The 17115-nt window shown below is 40.8% G+C and overlaps 1 protein-coding gene across 1 annotated transcript in view; it reads right to left on the reverse strand.

Annotated features, from left to right (window-relative positions):
* Positions 1-276: 276 nt before the first annotated feature.
* The window catches only part of SLCO4A1 (solute carrier organic anion transporter family member 4A1), a 67112-nt gene continuing 50273 nt past the window's right edge, over positions 277-17115 (reverse strand). Inside the window, exons 8-12 of the mRNA XM_069751165.1 lie at positions 16463-16628; positions 16019-16191; positions 12463-12527; positions 5132-5280; positions 277-3832 (exon numbers count right to left, since the gene is read on the reverse strand). Coding sequence (XP_069607266.1) covers positions 3680-3832; positions 5132-5280; positions 12463-12527; positions 16019-16191; positions 16463-16628 — 706 coding nt within the window. The 3' untranslated portion in view covers positions 277-3679. The remainder of the gene's footprint in view (positions 3833-5131; positions 5281-12462; positions 12528-16018; positions 16192-16462; positions 16629-17115) is intronic.

Consider the following 17115-nt stretch of genomic DNA (forward strand, 5'->3'; position numbering starts at 1 on the left):
CCCACAGAGCCCTGATCTCACATCATCCAGTCTGTCTGGGATTACATGAGAAGACAGAAGGATTTTCACAAGCGACATATACAGATCTGTGGTTAGTCATCCAAGATGTTTGGAACAACTTCCCTGCGAAGTTCCTTAAACTGTGCACAAGTGTAACTAGAGGAATTGAATTGTTTTGAAGGAAAAGGGCAGTCACACCAAATATTGATGAAATTTAGATTTCTCTTTTTCTCATTCACTTTTCACAATTTATAAAAAAAAACTAGTAACACCTTTAGGTTTTACTTTTCAGCCTGTTTCCACACCTGCTTAAAACACAGTGCTGTATATGTATAACTGTATTTTTACCATACATACAATATTACATATTCTGAAAATACGGGGAATATAAAATTCTGCATAGATACATTTTGCTGCTTTATACATAGGAATGAAGATAAAACAGATTCCGGATACCGCCTTGTGCTTGTGGATGCATAGATCTCTGTGCTTCTGAATGGCTCTCTAGCAGTCTACAATTATGAGCTATTTTAAAATTGATTCAAATATTGCATTTATAAACTTAAATAAAAAAATAGAAATTTCACTAAATGATTATATTGTTCCAAAAATCTGATTAATATGACAGTAAGGGGCAAAGAAAAGCCTGGTTTGTGAATATCCAAGCCTTCAGGCCATTTCAATACAGTGTCAGCACAGTCTTAAAGGGAATGTGTCATTAGAAAATGATTACATTACTAATTATATTGTGCATTATATATTATGTATTTTGATCTTTTTTCAGTTTTCCATATTGCAATCAGAACTCTTACAATTTTTTCTTTGGCCACTAGTTTTTATACTAGACTCATACCTACTGTTTTGAACTAATGACTTTTCAGCAGTCTCATTATCATCACAGACAAGTGTACAATGAAAGATAACACCATTATGTACAGCTGGTAACATAGGATCCACCATTCTGCATGTCTTCTGCTCCCCCTCTCTTCTTGATAACCATTTGCCCTGGCGAGAACATGCTCCTTAACCCTGCTGTTGTCTTCGGTCTGGGGAGACCTGTTTTGAACTTTGGTATTTTGGGGGGTGTTCAAGATGCGGTTCTGAAACTTGTGGTTGATTGACATAAATGAGGATGGGTCGGTCGGCCATGGGTTTCAGAGCCGCATCTTGAATATTTTAAAGAATATTGAAGTTCAAGGTCGGTCATTTTTGACCGAAGACAACAGCAGGGTTAAATGCTTCAATACAAATCAGTGCGTTCTGAGTCAGACTATTGCTGCTAATGTTCATGTGCCAAGTATGCAGTAGAAATATAATACTAGGTCTAGCAGCCAGTGTGAAAACTGAACATTTCTTTTATCTGTTTAATAGATAATGTAACATAGTAACATAGTAACATAGTTAGTAAGGCCGAAAAAAGACATTTGTCCATCCAGTTCAGCCTATATTCCATCATAATAAATCCCCAGATCTACGTCCTTCTACAGAACCTAATAATTGTATGATACAATATTGTTCTGCTCCAGGAAGACATCCAGGCCTCTCTTGAACCCCTCGACTGAGTTCGCCATCACCACCTCCTCAGGCAAGCAATTCCAGATTCTCACTGCCCTAACAGTAAAGAATCCTCTTCTATGTTGGTGGAAAAACCTTCTCTCCTCCAGATGCAAAGAATGCCCCCTTGTGCCCGTCACCTTCCTTGGTATAAACAGATCCTCAGCGAGATATTTGTATTGTCCCCTTATATACTTATACATGGTTATTAGATCGCCCCTCAGTCGTCTTTTTTCTAGACTAAATAATCCTAATTTCGCTAATCTATCTGGGTATTGTAGTTCTCCCATCCCCTTTATTAATTTTGTTGCCCTCCTTTGTACTCTCTCTAGTTCCATTATATCCTTCCTGAGCACCGGTGCCCAAAACTGGACACAGTACTCCATGTGCGGTCTAACTAGGGATTTGTACAGAGGCAGTATAATGCTCTCATCATGTGTATCCAGACCTCTTTTAATGCACCCCATGATCCTGTTTGCCTTGGCAGCTGCTGCCTGGCACTGGCTGCTCCAGGTAAGTTTATCATTAACTAGGATCCCCAAGTCCTTCTCCCTGTCAGATCTACCCAGTGGTTTCCCGTTCAGTGTAGATAGATAATGTAGATGTAATAGATAATGATTTGAAAAACATCAGTTTAATAAAGAAAAGGAAATTTCTTATGATAAATTCCCTTTAAAAAAAGATAAAGACTAAAGAAATCAAAGACAGACTGACTTTCGACAGAACAGACTAAAAACTGTAGTGTAGTTATAATAGGCAAACTGTCAGACATGCCTTAGCATGGCACCAGTCTAGCACTGAGTTCAACAGTTGTCAGCAGGCAAGGGAGCAGGCAGGTTGTCGGCACCTGGCCACAGTAATCTTTATGTTAGGCTGCTATATTAATCAGATTTTTTATTAAAAATACATATATAAAAAAACTCACCAAATACTGAACATGTGAACGTGGCCTAAGTTATTGATTTCCGGAGACCCCGGAAGAATGACCCTATGAGATCAGGCAGGATAGTGATGTCGCAAGTAAATGTTACAGATACATCCCTGGGTCACATTTACTGCTGAAGCCTGTACCCGTACCAGCTTTGGCACCAAGTTCAATTAAAGAACCCAATCTTGGCATGTATTCCATGTCGGGAAAAGGGTGGCACACCAAGAAATTCTGTTAAGGAATAAACTTTAGGGGTGTTCGAATCCAACCACGTAGTTCCACCACTGAAAGATAATCGGCGGCCAATGAATTCTAGCAGATATGCCAAAACAATTTATTAAAAGGGTTTTCAGTGTTTCTCTAAAGCTCTACCATTCTACAGTAAAAAAAAAATATCTTCCTAATATAATTTGTATTTCAATTGCTCTCCTTGATCAATATCTCTGCTTGTTGCTTGTGAATGAGAAAAGTCTTGTTTACGACCATAAACTGAAAACCTGTACAGACCTAACACATCATTGTTGGGGGTTTATTACAACTTTTTTTTCTCCACCATTCTATTTTTAATCTATTCAATATTATATTATACTATAATATATGTGCAGGGAATTAAATTATTTTCCTATCTTGATAACTGATATAAATGTATCTGGCCACTAGAGGGCGTAACCTGCATAGGGATTCATACATTCATATGGGAATTGTATGAATCTTTGGGTAGTGAGCTCCCTCTAGTGGCACCTGTCGGTACAGTTTATCAGCAGGTTGTCAGCCTCTGTTTGCTTCAGTGAATTGAAATATTCAAGCAGAGACCACAGACATGCTGATTTGAAGCACAAGGTAAACTAGAGAATTGGAAAAATTTTCTCATTACACAAAATGGGAAAAAAAATTATAAGCAACATTTTATAAATTATGATTGCAATAAGATCTTAGCATAAATTAGGTTTTTAGTGCTTGTCCACATATTATTACAATGACTGTGTCCTAAGTGCTCAGACAAAGAAACAGGAGATTGCTGATCTGTATCTGCATAAAACACGTACTGTCGCGTGTCCTGTGATGTCATCGCAGTGCTCGGAGTAGCCCTTTCATGCGGTCCGTAGTAAAACGTCACCTATGACAGCACAGTCTTGATGACCGGAGGAATCCCATATGATGCATGAAGGCAGTGGAGGGATTTAAGACTAGGGGGACTCAGGAAGGATTGCCCAATGAGGGCACCAACGTTTCTCCTTGACAGTCTGTCACTGAATGCCCATTGGCTGCCTTGTCCACACTACTTGCTGGGGAAACTGGGGGAGGTTTATAAAGTAACAGGGCGAGAAGGAAAAACACCAACCCTATTAACTGGAAAAGAGAGAGGAGTGTTATTCCTGTACTGAATAAAGTTCAAAAATATATTAGGGAATTGCTCAAGCAGCAATTACTTATCATCTTGTATTTACTGAAAATGCTCCCTTTAACAGCAATTTCCCTGCAGATCTGCCATCAGACTAAATACTCTTTTTCGACATCCTGTAGCCTAAATCACATAAGCAGAGTAAAGGCTGGCATTAAAGGGAATTTGTCAGCAGGTTTTTGCTATCTAATCTGAGGACAGCATGAGGTCGAGGTTAATATACTGAATTCAACGATGTGTCACATATCAGGCTGCCTGCTGTTGTTTACTTAGGCGGTTACTAGCTTGCCCCTTGTGCCCTGGTCCGACTCCGCCCTCTTCTGTGATAAGCAGCTCCCTGTCTATACACAAAGCCTGGCGTGGGCGGGGTTAGCTTTTGTAGCTCAGCTGCATTGCTGAAACCGAAAAATTCTGATTGTGTGAGAACGGCTGCAGCCGGGAAGCTAAGTGATACATTGTTGGATTCAGGGTCTCTTTGCCTACATCATGCTGCTCTCAGGTAAGGTAGCAAAAACCTACTGGCCGATTCCCTTTAAGAGAAGCCTGTAGTCTGTTGATGCATTTAGAGGGAACTGAATTGGAAATTCTTCAAGGGCTTGAAGGATATTACATTGCCCCGAAGCAAAGTGAATAGTGCTATTAGGTCAGGGAAATGGCATTCTCCATTGAAAAATTCTGGAACACTTTTTCTTAGAACTTAGGATTGTTTTTTTCCTGTTATTCCTCCTGGAAATTTATGGATAAATTGACTGTGGGTATTTGCACAGCACTGATTAGATAGGCTAAGGGTGCAGTCAGACGGAGAGATGGGAACGCAGTGCATGGACTGGCTGACGGCTCTCCCTACCGGGGTGTGACGGCTTCATGTACTTCTATCCAGCTGTCACTCAGGTCGGGAGAGTCGCTGGCCAGTCCGTGCACTGTGTTCTCATCTCGTTCCTATTTATACGGCCGCCTGGCTGCTCCCTTAGAATGTGTAGTGACAAGTATTAACTATTTGTCCAGACATTTCCAGGATGATTAACATAGAAATCACATAACACAGTGTTGTAAGAAAATATACTTTAGAATTGTTATTTTATAGAAAGCAAAAAGATTTACAAAAAGTGACACGTCAAGAGAGTGGACAAGTCTTTACATAACTCTAAAATATGTTTCAGGCCAGGGCGTCACGACTTTTGTGATGGCTTGCAATGGGATCACAGTTTTAAATCTATATGTAAGAAGCTCACATAAACCGCGCTCACCTTGTAAACGAGACCCGCTATGAGCATATAACTGCTCATGGCTGAATTTTGGTACATGTAGCACGACCCTCTCTCTCCACTTTGGTTTTGCCAGAGCAGGCACGAAATGTCAATCATGGAGCCAAAGGCGATGGGTCCAGGAATTCCACCTGGGGAAGAAAGAGAAGGTGCAAATCAAGTAATGATCCTAGACTGAGCAAAACACATAATGAAGAAATATCAGCAACAGCAGTCTTTTGTGTGGTCCTGTGTGATAGGTCGAGTTTTACTGTATAAGTCGAGTTTGTGCTTTGTTACAACTCGTGATAAGAGCTTTGACATGGGACTGTAGAAAAGTTCGGTTTACGTTGGTGCTTAAACAATAGTGTCCATACAAGTAAATTATGCTTGGAAAAAAAAAGCCTGTTGAGATTTTTAGTCAGAGAAAATCCCCTGAGATTACAGTACTGCCTAAGTCTTACTCACTGTTAGTGTTTTCCGCCTCTGGTAAAACAAGAGGTTGCAAGTGGCTATAGGAGCCTGCAGAGAGAAATTCTAATTGGCCAAAAATAATATATAGGAGCACCTCAATCATTCTGAGAGTGACTAGCTACATTGGATAGTGAGAAACAAGACACAACAGATTCCAGAGAAGCAAAAACGAGAGCATTAGTGAGCTCTCACCCCTTAGTGGGCTTCAACAATTTCTGGGGACTGAATCCGACCCTGCCTGCAGAGAAACCTCTGAAGGTATAAAACAACACATCTGATTTAAAGCTTTGCTGCCTCATGACCTTTCTACTTCCAATATAGATCCTCCAGCAAATGCCATAATCAATGCGAAATCTGATTGTCGCTGTTCACATCCATGAAAAAAGGCCATACTCACCAGTACCTTGTTACAACACCATTATACATCATAGCAATTTACACCGTTAGATCGCTTAGCCAATGGTGACTGAGGCATCTAAGTGGTTAGATTGGGGCTGACTGTCATCCCATTGTAATGTCACTGTTCCCACCTCCCCCAACATGACATAGTGCTGATGGGTTATGGCAGCTGGGAGCCTATTAAAGGTTAGAACTCTTATTAAAGGGAACCTGTCACCCCGTTTTTTCAGATTGAGATAAAAATACTGTTAAATAGGGCCTGCGCTGTGCGTTACAATAGTGTATGTAGTGTACCCTGATTCCCCACCTATGCTGCGAAATACATTACCAAAGTCGCCGTTTTCGCCTGTCAATCAGGCTGGTCAGGTCAGGTGGGCGTGGTGACATCGCTGTTTCTTCCCCAGCTTTCCGTTGGTGGCGTAGTGGTGTGCGCATGTCCAAGTGCCGAATCCATTGCGCGCAGGTGAAGAAAAAGCGCGCGATCTGCGCTATTACCCTTGTCATCGGTGGGGGCGGCCATCTTCCTGAGGCCGCGCGTGCGCAGATGGAGTGCTCTGCTGCACGGGGCTTCAGGAAAATGGCCGCGGGATGCCGCGCGTGCGCAGATGGAGATGGCAGCGGCCATTTTCCTGAAGCCGAGATGCAAACTCGGCTTTGGGAAAATGGCCGCCGCGATCTCCATCTGCGCACGCGCGGCATCCCGTGGCCATTTTCCTGAAGCCCCGTGCAGCAGAGCACTCCATCTGCGCACGCGCGGCCTCAGAAAGATGGCCGCCCCCACCGATGACAAGGGTAATAGCGCAGATCGCTCGCTTTTTCTTCACCTGCGCGCAGTGGATTCTGAACTTGGACATGCACAAACCACTATGCCACCAACGGAAAGCTGGGGAAGAAACAGCGATGTCACCACGCCCACCTGACCTGACCAGCCTGATTGACAGGCGAAAACGGCGACTTTGGTAATGTATTTCGCAGCATAGGTGGGGAATCAGGGTACACTACATACACTATTGTAACGCACAGCGCAGGCCCTATTTAACAGTATTTTTATCTCATTCTGAAAAAACGGGGTGACAGGTTCCCTTTAAAGCACTAAAAAGACCCAAGTATAGTGTAGGTATGTACAAGTTCAAAATTGGGACCAAATGAAAAACCAGTTTACTAAAACATATACGACAGGACTGATGACAGATCCACTTTAATATATTTCTAAAACTTCGTAAATACTTATGCATAAAATAACAATTCTGAAACATCTTTTATTATAACTGCATTATGCTGTTCTTCTGTTACTCCTACTAGAAATTTATTGACAGGCGGAATTACAGAAGAAAGCAGAGTTCTAAAAAGAGATGCTCCAGAATCGTTATTTGATTAGAATAAATGTATCTGATATATCAGAAAAGTCAGGAGATTGCACATATCCTAAAATGTAATTTATCATTCTTTTCCAGCTTGGTTAAAAAAAAAAATAACACAATTGGTATTGCCGAATCCATAAAAGTATGAACTAATTAGATAATTATTCACAATAGCTCATTAAAATTCAAGAATTCTAGAATTGCTTTGTTTTGGTCACTTATCAAGAAAAAAAAATTGAATAGTAAGTGAGGAAAATCTTGTATGTATGGCAAAATGGTACACATGAATAGTACAGATTGCCCTGCGAAAATAATGCCCGCAAACAGCTCCATCAGTGAGTTATGCACTGTCAAAAAATTAAAAAGTTATAAAATACTGTACAAACGTTTTAGGAAGGTGTGGAAAAAATCAGAATACTTTCAATAAAGAAGTGATAATAGTTTATCTTTCTCAATTATCAAAATGCAAAGTAAATGAACAAAAGAGAAATCTAAATCAAATTAGTATGTGGTGTGATCACTCTTTACCTTCAAATACATCAAACCATCAATTCTTCTAGGTACACTTGATCAGTTTGTTTAGTAAAAGAGGATGTTCCAAACATCTTGGAGAACTAACCACAGATCTTCTGTGTGTTTCACTCGTGCAAATCCTTCTGTTTTTTTAATGTAATCACAGATAGACTTGATATTGAGATCAGGGCTTTGATCTGGTCATTTCATCACTTCCAGGACTCCTTGTTCCTCTTTCATGTCTCCGGTCATACACTATGGCAAGACTGAGCATGACAACAATACACAAGGTAGTTATACTGCATCAGCTAGGTCTCTCTAAAGCAAGTAGACTGCGATTTCAAGATGTGCAGTTTAAGCTCTTTTGAGAAGAACTAATAAATGGAGGACTGCAAAAATCCAGACAAATACTTATCCATTGTACAATACTATTAGGGCAGGGAATTGTCTGATTGACTTCAAATTTATTCTGCAGAAGGACAACAACTCCAAACACACATCCAATGTTATTAAGAAAAATCCTCAGCATAAAGAAGAACAAGAGTCCTGGAAGTGATGAGCGCTGACCTCATTATCATCCAGTCTGGGTGGGAATTCATGAAGAGACAGAAGGACTTGCACAAGTGACATCCACAGAAGATCTGTGGTTACTTCTCCAAAATGTTTAGAACAACTTCCTGCAGAGTTCCTTTGAAACATGTGTGCAAGATACAAGTGTACCAAGAAGAATTGATGCTGTTTATAATATTGATGAGATGTAGATTTCTCTTTGGTTCATTCACTTTGCGTTTTATTTATTGATAAAAATAAATTAACACTTCTATTTTTTTTTAAAGCATTTTTACTTTTCAGCATTTTTTCCACATCTGCCTAAAAATTGTGCACAGTACTGTAGGTTTCAGTGTATAGAACTACACATGAAATTTTTAAGAAGTTTTTTTCATTTGTAAAAATAGTAAAACAAAAAACTTTGGAGCCAATTCATCAATTTGGAAAAGAAATCTGGAGTTAAATTGGTTTAAAGATTTCAACATTTTTGGGCAACACATAACCATTTAAAAGCAAGTTTTTTACATTTTTCCGTCAGCTCCGACAACTTTTTGAAAAGTAAGTGGAGCTTAGTAGGGAGAGCCATGGCCCGGTGAGGGTAACAAATTCTTCATGACTTATACCACAAAACAGGCAGAAATTAACCCCTTTCTGCCATTAGACGTACTATTCCGTCCATGTGGGGTGGGCTTTACTTCCCAAGGACGGAATAGTACGTCATAGGCGATCGGCCGCGCTCACGGGGGGAGCGCGGCCGATCGCGGCCGGGTGTCAGCTGCTTATCGCAGCTGACATCCGGCACTATGTGCCAGGAGCGGTCACGGACCGCCCCCGGCACATTAACCCCCGGCACACCGCGATCAAACATGATCGCGATGTGCCGGCGGTGCAGGGAGCATCGCGCAGGGAGGGGGCTCCCGGCGGGCTTCCCTGAGACCCCCGCAGCAACGCGATGTGATCGCTTTGCTCCGGGGGTCTCCTACCTTCCCCCCTGCAGCAAGTCCCGGATCCAAGATGGCCGCGGATCCGGGTCCTGCAGGGAAGGAGGTGGCTTACCAAGTGCCTGCTCAGAGCAGGCACTTGGTAACGCTGCAGCACTCTGAGACAGATCGGTGATCTGTCAGAGTGCTGTGCAAACTGGCAGATCACCGATCTGTATTGTCCCCCCCTGGGACAAAGTAAAAAAGTTAAAAAAAATTTTTACAAGTGAGTAAAAAAATTTTTTTTAAAAAATCCTAAATAATGAAAAAAATATATATATATTATTCCCATAAATACATTTCTTAATCTAAATTTAAAAAAAAACAATAAAAGTACACATATTTAGTATCGCCGCGTCCGTAACGACCCGACCTATGAAACTGTCCAACTAGTTAACCCCTTCAGTAAACACCGTAAGAAAAAAAAAAAAACGAGACAAAAAAACAACGCTTTATTATCATACCGCCGTACAAAAAGTGGAATAACACGCGATCAAAAAGACGGATATAAATAACCATGGTACCGCTGAAAGCGTCATCTTGTCCCGCAAAAAACGAGCCGCCATACAGCAACATCAGCAAAAAAATAAAAAAGTTATAGTCCTCAGAATAAAGTGATGCAAAAATAATTATTTTTTCTATAAAATAGTTTTTATCGTATAAAAGCGCCAAAACATAAAAAAATGATATAAATGAGGTGTTGCTGTAATCGTACTGACCCGAAGAATAAAACTGCTTTATCAATTTTACCAAACGCGGAACGGTATAAACGCCTCCCCCAAAAGAAATTCATGAATAGCTGGTTTTTGGTAATTCTGCCTCACAAAAATCGGAATAAAAAGCGATCAAAAAATGTCACGTGCCCGAAAATGTTACCAATAAAAACGTCAACTCGTCCCGCAAAAAACAAGACCTCACATGACTCTGTGGACTCAAATATGGAAAAATTATAGCTCTCAAAATGTGGTAACGCAAAAAATATTTTTTGCAATAAAAAGCGTCTTTCAGTGTGTGACGGCTGCTAATCATAAAAATCCGCTAAAAAAAGCTATAAATAGTAAATAAAACCCCCCTTCATCACCCCCTTAGTTAGGGAAAAATCAAAAAATTAAAAAAATGTATTTATTTCCATTTTCCCGTTAGGGCTAGGGTTAGGGCTAGGGTTAGGGCTAGGGTTAAGGCTAGGGTTAGGGCTAGGGTTAGGGCTAGAGTTATGGTTAGGGCTAGGGTTAGGGCTAGAGTTATGGTTAGAGCTAGGGTTAAGGCTACAGTTAGGGTTAAGGCTACAGTTAGGGTTAAGGCTACAGTTAGGGTTGGGGCTAAAGTTAGGGTTAGGGTTTGGATTACATTTGCGGTTGGGAATAGGGTTGGGATTAGGGTTAGGGGTGTGTCTGGGTTAGAAGTGTGGTTAGGGTTACCGTTGGAATTAGGGTTAGGGGTATGTTTGGATTAGCGTTTCAGTTATAATTGGGGGGTTTCCACTGTTTCGGCACATCAGGGGCTCTCCAAACGCGACATGGCGTCCGATCTCAATTCCAGCCAATTCTGCGTTGAAAAAGTAAAACAGTGCTCCTTCCCTTCCGAGCTCTCCCGTGCGCCCAAACAGTGGTTTACCCCCACATATGGGGTATCAGAGTACTCAGGACAAATTGTGCAACAACTTTTTGGTTCCAATTTCTTCTCTTACCATTGGGAAAATAAAAAATTGGGGGCGAAAAGATAATTTTTGTGAAAAAAAAAATGATTTTTTATTTTTATGGTTCTGCATTATAAACTTCTGTGAAGCACTTTGTGGGTCAAAGTGCTCACCACACCTCTAGATAAGTTCCTTAGGGGGTCTACTTTCCAAAATGGTGTCACTTGTGGGGGGTTTCAATGTTTAGGCACATCAGTGGCTCTCCAAACGCAACATGGCGTCCCATCTCAATTCCAGTCAATTTTGCATTAAAAAGTCAAATGGCGCTTCTTCGCTTCCAAGCTCTGTCATGCGCCCAAACAGTGGTTTACCTCCACATATGGGGTATCGGGGTACTCAGGACAAATTGTACAACAAGGTTTGGGGTCCATTTTCTCCTGTTACCCTTGGTAAAATAAAACAAATTGGAGCTGAAGTAAATTTTTTGTGAAAAAAAGTTAAATGTTAATTGTTATTTAAACATTCCAAAAATTCCTGTGAAACACCTGAAGGGTTAATAAACTTCTTGAATGTGGTTTTGAGAACCTTGAGGGGTGCAGTTTTTAGAATGGTGTCACACTTGGGTATTTTCTATCATATAGACCCCTCAAAATGACTTCAAATGAGATGTGGTCCCTAAAATAAAATGGTGTTGTAAAAATGAGAAATTGCTGGTCAACTTTTATCCCTTATAACTCCCTAACAAAAAATGTTGGTTCCAAAATTGTGCTGATGTAAAGTAGACATGTGGGAAATGTTACTTATTAAGTATTTTGTGTGACATATCTCTGTGATTTAATTGCATAAAAATTCAAAGTTGGAAAATTGCAAAATTTTCAAATTTTTCGCCATATTTCCGTTTTTTTCACAAATAAACGCAGGTAATATCAAAGAAATTTTACCACTATCATGAAGTACAATATGTCACGAGAAAACAATGTCAGAATCACCGGGATCCGTTGAAGCGTTCCAGAGTTAGAACCTCATAAAGGGACAGTGGTCAGAATTGTAAAAATTGGCCCGGTCCATAACGTGCAAACCACCCTTGGGGGTAAAGGGGTTAAAACATAAATGCACCCCAGTCCCTGATTGAAGTGCTTTTCTCATGCTTGTGCACCTCTCTTAATGAGTTTGGCCCATCTTCCTCAAGCGCACTCTTCATTTCGCACGGCTGAGGAAGAGTCAGTAAATCGTGCCCTTTCCTAGTTCAACTGAAGATGGAAATGGAGTATTAAAGTCACAGCTGATTACTTAGGAGAAAGCACTTTGCTCGGAGTACAAGGCCAAGCAGATAAAAATCTGAGGCCGAGGAGATAGCAAATGCTGAGTTTATCAGTAGGGTTATTGAGTCCATTAGTGTGAGTGCTTCTTGTTATTCCATACCTAATGTCCGCACCAATATCCACTGGATCCCAAGTGCAAAGGAGCGCTGACTATCGGAAACACACCTAGAACACAAAAGAGTCATGGTAAAATACGCAGTTAACAAGTCACATGTCATGGATCAATAGCGCTGGTACATGTAAGACGTGACTTAAAGGCAACCCGACACTTTCAATAAATATGTATTTGCTTTACCTGGTCTAAATTCTGCTGTTCTCCTGAATCCGGAGTTGTTTTTCTTTTGTTCCTGCCCTTCTCTAATCCTGAGATATGGCCATCTCTTCCCTCCATGGAGATATAGTATGTTTAGACCTTCTAAACTGTTCTCTTTAGGGGTCTATTTAAGGACATCACCCACTTGTCTAAAAGAAAGACTAAATTTATATACAAGGAAGAGAGGGCCGTATCCCAGGAACGGAAGGGTGCAGGAATGAAAGAAAAAAAAAAAGCAGAACAGTGGGATTTACATATTTATGGCAAGTGACAGCTCCACCTTAAATCTCCACCTTAATGGAGATATAGTATGTTTAGACCTTCTAAACTGTTCTCTTTAGGGGTCTATTTAAGGACATCGCCCACTTGTCTAAAAGAAAGACTAAATTTATATACAGGGAAGAGAGGGCCGTATCCCAGGAACGGAAGGGTGCAGGAATGAAAGAAAAAAAAAAACAGTGGGATTTACATATTTATGGCAAGTGACAGCTCCACCTTAAAGGGACTTTTCACATTTATCTCACTGCATAATAAAGATATGTACCATCTTCTATTATACTTTACATATAATTTCCTAACCATTTTCAATATCAATGCTTGCCATCACTGAATAATAACAATCTAGTTTTGCTAATAAAAAAATAGGTCTCCATTGTCACCATTCTATCCGGATTAGGTAATCAGCAGCACAAATCTCTCTCCTGCTGTGATATTTTGCTACAATGTATCAGTGCAGGTGCAATGGAGGCTTGTCTTCCCTGAAGCCAAGTGCCTGTCATGTGGGAGGGAGACTTAATTTTTACATCTAAAAAATCACTTTATCTATAGGAATTTGGGCTCAATATTAAAAAATAAGACATTTTCAGATTCAGCTTTGGTTCTCCTATTTGCTATCCATAATGACAGCATGTCAGGAGACCAATGAGACCAAGTGTTGGCGGCAGTGGTGACATATGAAATGGCCACCGTAGTCACTAGTCATTATAGCCAGCACACCTACAATCACTGGGGGCAGCACAAGGTGGGCCGGGGAGTAGCTGTGTTTAAAAAAAGCAAATATCGCTTTAATGGGTATTCCCATCTTAAAAGGTCCTATCCTAATACCGTATGTAGTATGTGTAATAATAGTAATATTAGCAAATACACACGTGGTCAAAATTGTTGGTACCCCTCGTTTAATGACATAAAAACCCACAATGGTCACAGAAACAACTTGAATCTGACAAAAGTAATAATAAATAAAAAAAATCTATGAAAATGAACAAATGAAAGTCAGACATTGCTTTTCAACCATGCTTCCACAGAATTAAAAAAAAATAAATAAAACTCATGAAAAAGGCCTGGACAGATATGATGGTACCCCTGAAAATAATGTGACAAAAGGGACATGTTAAATCACAGCGTGTCCACTAACTAGCATCACAGGTGTCTACAATCTTGGAATCAGTGAGTGGGCCTGTATATAGGGCTACAGATACTCACTGTGCTGTTTGGTGACATGGTGTGTATCACACTCAATATGGACCACAGGAAGCGAAGGAAAGAGTTGTCTCAGCAGATTAGAAAGAAAATTATAGACAAACATGTTAAAGGTAAAAGTTATAAGACCATCTCCAAGCAGCTTGATGTTCCTGTGACTATAGGTGTACATATTATTCAGAAATTTAAGATCCATGAGACTGTAGCCAACCTCCCTGGACGTGGCCACAGGAGGAAAATTGATGACAAATCAAAGAGACGGATAATACAAATGGTAACAAAGGAGCATAGAAAAACTTCTAAACAGATTAAAGGTGAACTTCAAGCTCAAGGAACATCAGTGTCAGATCACACCATCCGTCACTGTATGAGCCAAAGTGGATTTCATGGGAGACGACCAAGGAGGACATCATTGTTGAAAGAAAATCATAAAAAAGCCAAACTGGAATTTGCCAAACTACATGTTGACAAGCCACAAAGCTTCTGGCCGAATGTCCTATGGACAGATGAGATAAAAATTGAACTTTTTGGCAATGCACATCAACTCTATGTTCACAGATGGAAAAATACGGCATATCAAGAAAAGAATACTGTCCCTACTGTGAAACATGGAGGAGGCTCTGTTATGTTCTGGGGCTGCTTTGCTGCATCTGGCACACGGTGTCTAGGATATGTGGAGGGTACAATGAAATATCAATGCTATCAAGGGATTCTAGAGAGAAATGTGCTGCCCAGTGTCAGAAAACTTGGTCTCAGTCGCAGGTCATGGGTCTTGCAACAGGATAATGACCCAAAACACACAGCTAAAAACACCCAAGAATGGCTGAGAGGAAAACATTGTACTATTCTGAAGTGGCCGTCTATGAGCCCTGACCTAAATCCTATTGAGCATCTTTGGAAAGAGCTGAAACATGTCGTCTGGAAAAGGCAACCTTCAAACACGAGACAACTGGAGCAGTTTGCTCTTGAGAAGTGGGCTAAAATACCTGTCGAGAGGAGCAGAAGTCTCACTGACACTTACAGGAATCATTTGATTGCAGTGATTGCCTCAAAAGGTTGTGCAACAAAATATTAAGTTACTGTACTTATGCCTTCAGTATTTGCTGCGGATTGGATGCTGCGTACAGCCACAGCATCCAATCCGCAACGGCCAGATGTCACAGTATAGTGGAGGGGATTTTACGAAATCCCATATCCACTATGCGTTCAAAGACGCAGGTGGCAGACCTGCGTATACGCACATGCGGCACGTCTTTATAGTCCGCAGCATGTCTGTTTATCTTGCGGAGATGCTCAGTCTCTGCAAGATAAATTACACATTCTATGTATAGTATGCGGTGATTCCACATGTGTTCAATGAACACAAGCGGAATCACCACCCGTACAAAAGGGGGCAGCGCTTTGGGTGGAGTGGGGTATCCGCTGCGTCCAAAGCGCTTAAGAGTACCATCATTTCTGTCCAGGTCTATTTCATAAGTTTTTTTTTTTTTTTTATTCTGTGGAAGCATGGTTGAAAAGCAATGTCTGACTTTCATTTGTTATTTTTCATAGATTTTTTATTTATTATTACTTTTGTCAGATTCAAGTTATTTCTGTGACCATTGTGGGTTTTTCTGTCATTAAACGAGGGGTACCAACAATTTTGACCACGTGTGTATCAGTCTTAGATATTGAACCAGTAATTTGTAAACACAGGTTTTTACAATCTGTCATTCTTACCCCCCATACATGCAATTTCCACTTGTACCTCTGCCACCACTTATCCTACAGGAACCATAATATCAGATAAGTCAATATTCAGCCATACCATCAGTCAGGCTACCCTAATATACACCAGGCACGGTTAGATGGTCGGTGAGGATACCTTAGTGTTGCGGTCAGTGCAGGAATACTGCAGAGGAATGTAAACAATATGACAGTGAATGTGAACACTAAAAGCAAAGACATCTTCTGGCAGGAAGACGAACATTTCCCCGACACAGTCTGCGCACCCGCCATGGAGATATTTGATGCAATGCAGCTACAGTTTTGGTAAACCTAGAACAGAAAAGACAAGTCAACCCTAAATTATATAGTCAGTGCTCAAAAATATATGACATATTTTATAATGAACCAATGATGCCCCAGTAAGGAGCCTGAAGAGGGTTATCAGAGAGTCTAATATATGGGGGTCTCAGATATGGGGCCCCCGTATTCACACAGTTATCACTCATCGTATGGATACAGAAAAATACATTTCATTGGCCAGTTTAACCTTAACCACGTCCTCGAGTCCCCCAGATCCCTACCACTGATTTGGATGACATACCTTTTTACCATTGTCGAGCTCCATGTACGTTCCTGAGCACCCCGCATAGCAGGCAGAGTAGTACATGATTCCATCCGCTCCACACACAGGACTGTAATGTTCCTGCGCGCAGCCACAGTCGGCATTACAGGCGGCAGACAGGTTCAAGCTGTTTCCCGAGAGGACACTGCAGAGAACGAGCAACGGGGATCAGGTTTTAGCTCTTCAACCCAATAGATCTAGAGCTGCACTATCATATTCCTGTACGAAAACCACCTTCCGTTACATAACAGGGCAGGTTTAACTTTCAGGAATCCGGAAAAACTTGGTGGTAACCAATGATATGGCTATAGGGCCTGAAGAGGTTGACTAATCTGCCAAATTGAAGAACAGAAGTGATATTTGGGCGCCAGCTATCCATTATTTTTCAGGGTCTCAAGAACTTCACGTCAGTGTGGGTATTTTAAAGGGTTAATCTTATCCTAATAAATATGTAAGGTTGGATAGCGTTTGTAAATGCAATTTTCTGCTCATTAAAATTTTCAGCCATTTTTGAGATATTAACAATTTTCTTTCTTTTAGTTTACAGCTCATTGCCTTGGAAACCGACCACCACTGCTAGACAGCAGAACACGCGCAGTGGTTACAAGCTCTTTTCTTTTGAGCTTGTAAGC

Source organism: Ranitomeya imitator, chromosome 2, assembly GCF_032444005.1.
Source record: "Ranitomeya imitator isolate aRanImi1 chromosome 2, aRanImi1.pri, whole genome shotgun sequence".
In the NCBI taxonomy this organism is placed as follows: domain Eukaryota; kingdom Metazoa; phylum Chordata; class Amphibia; order Anura; family Dendrobatidae; genus Ranitomeya; species Ranitomeya imitator.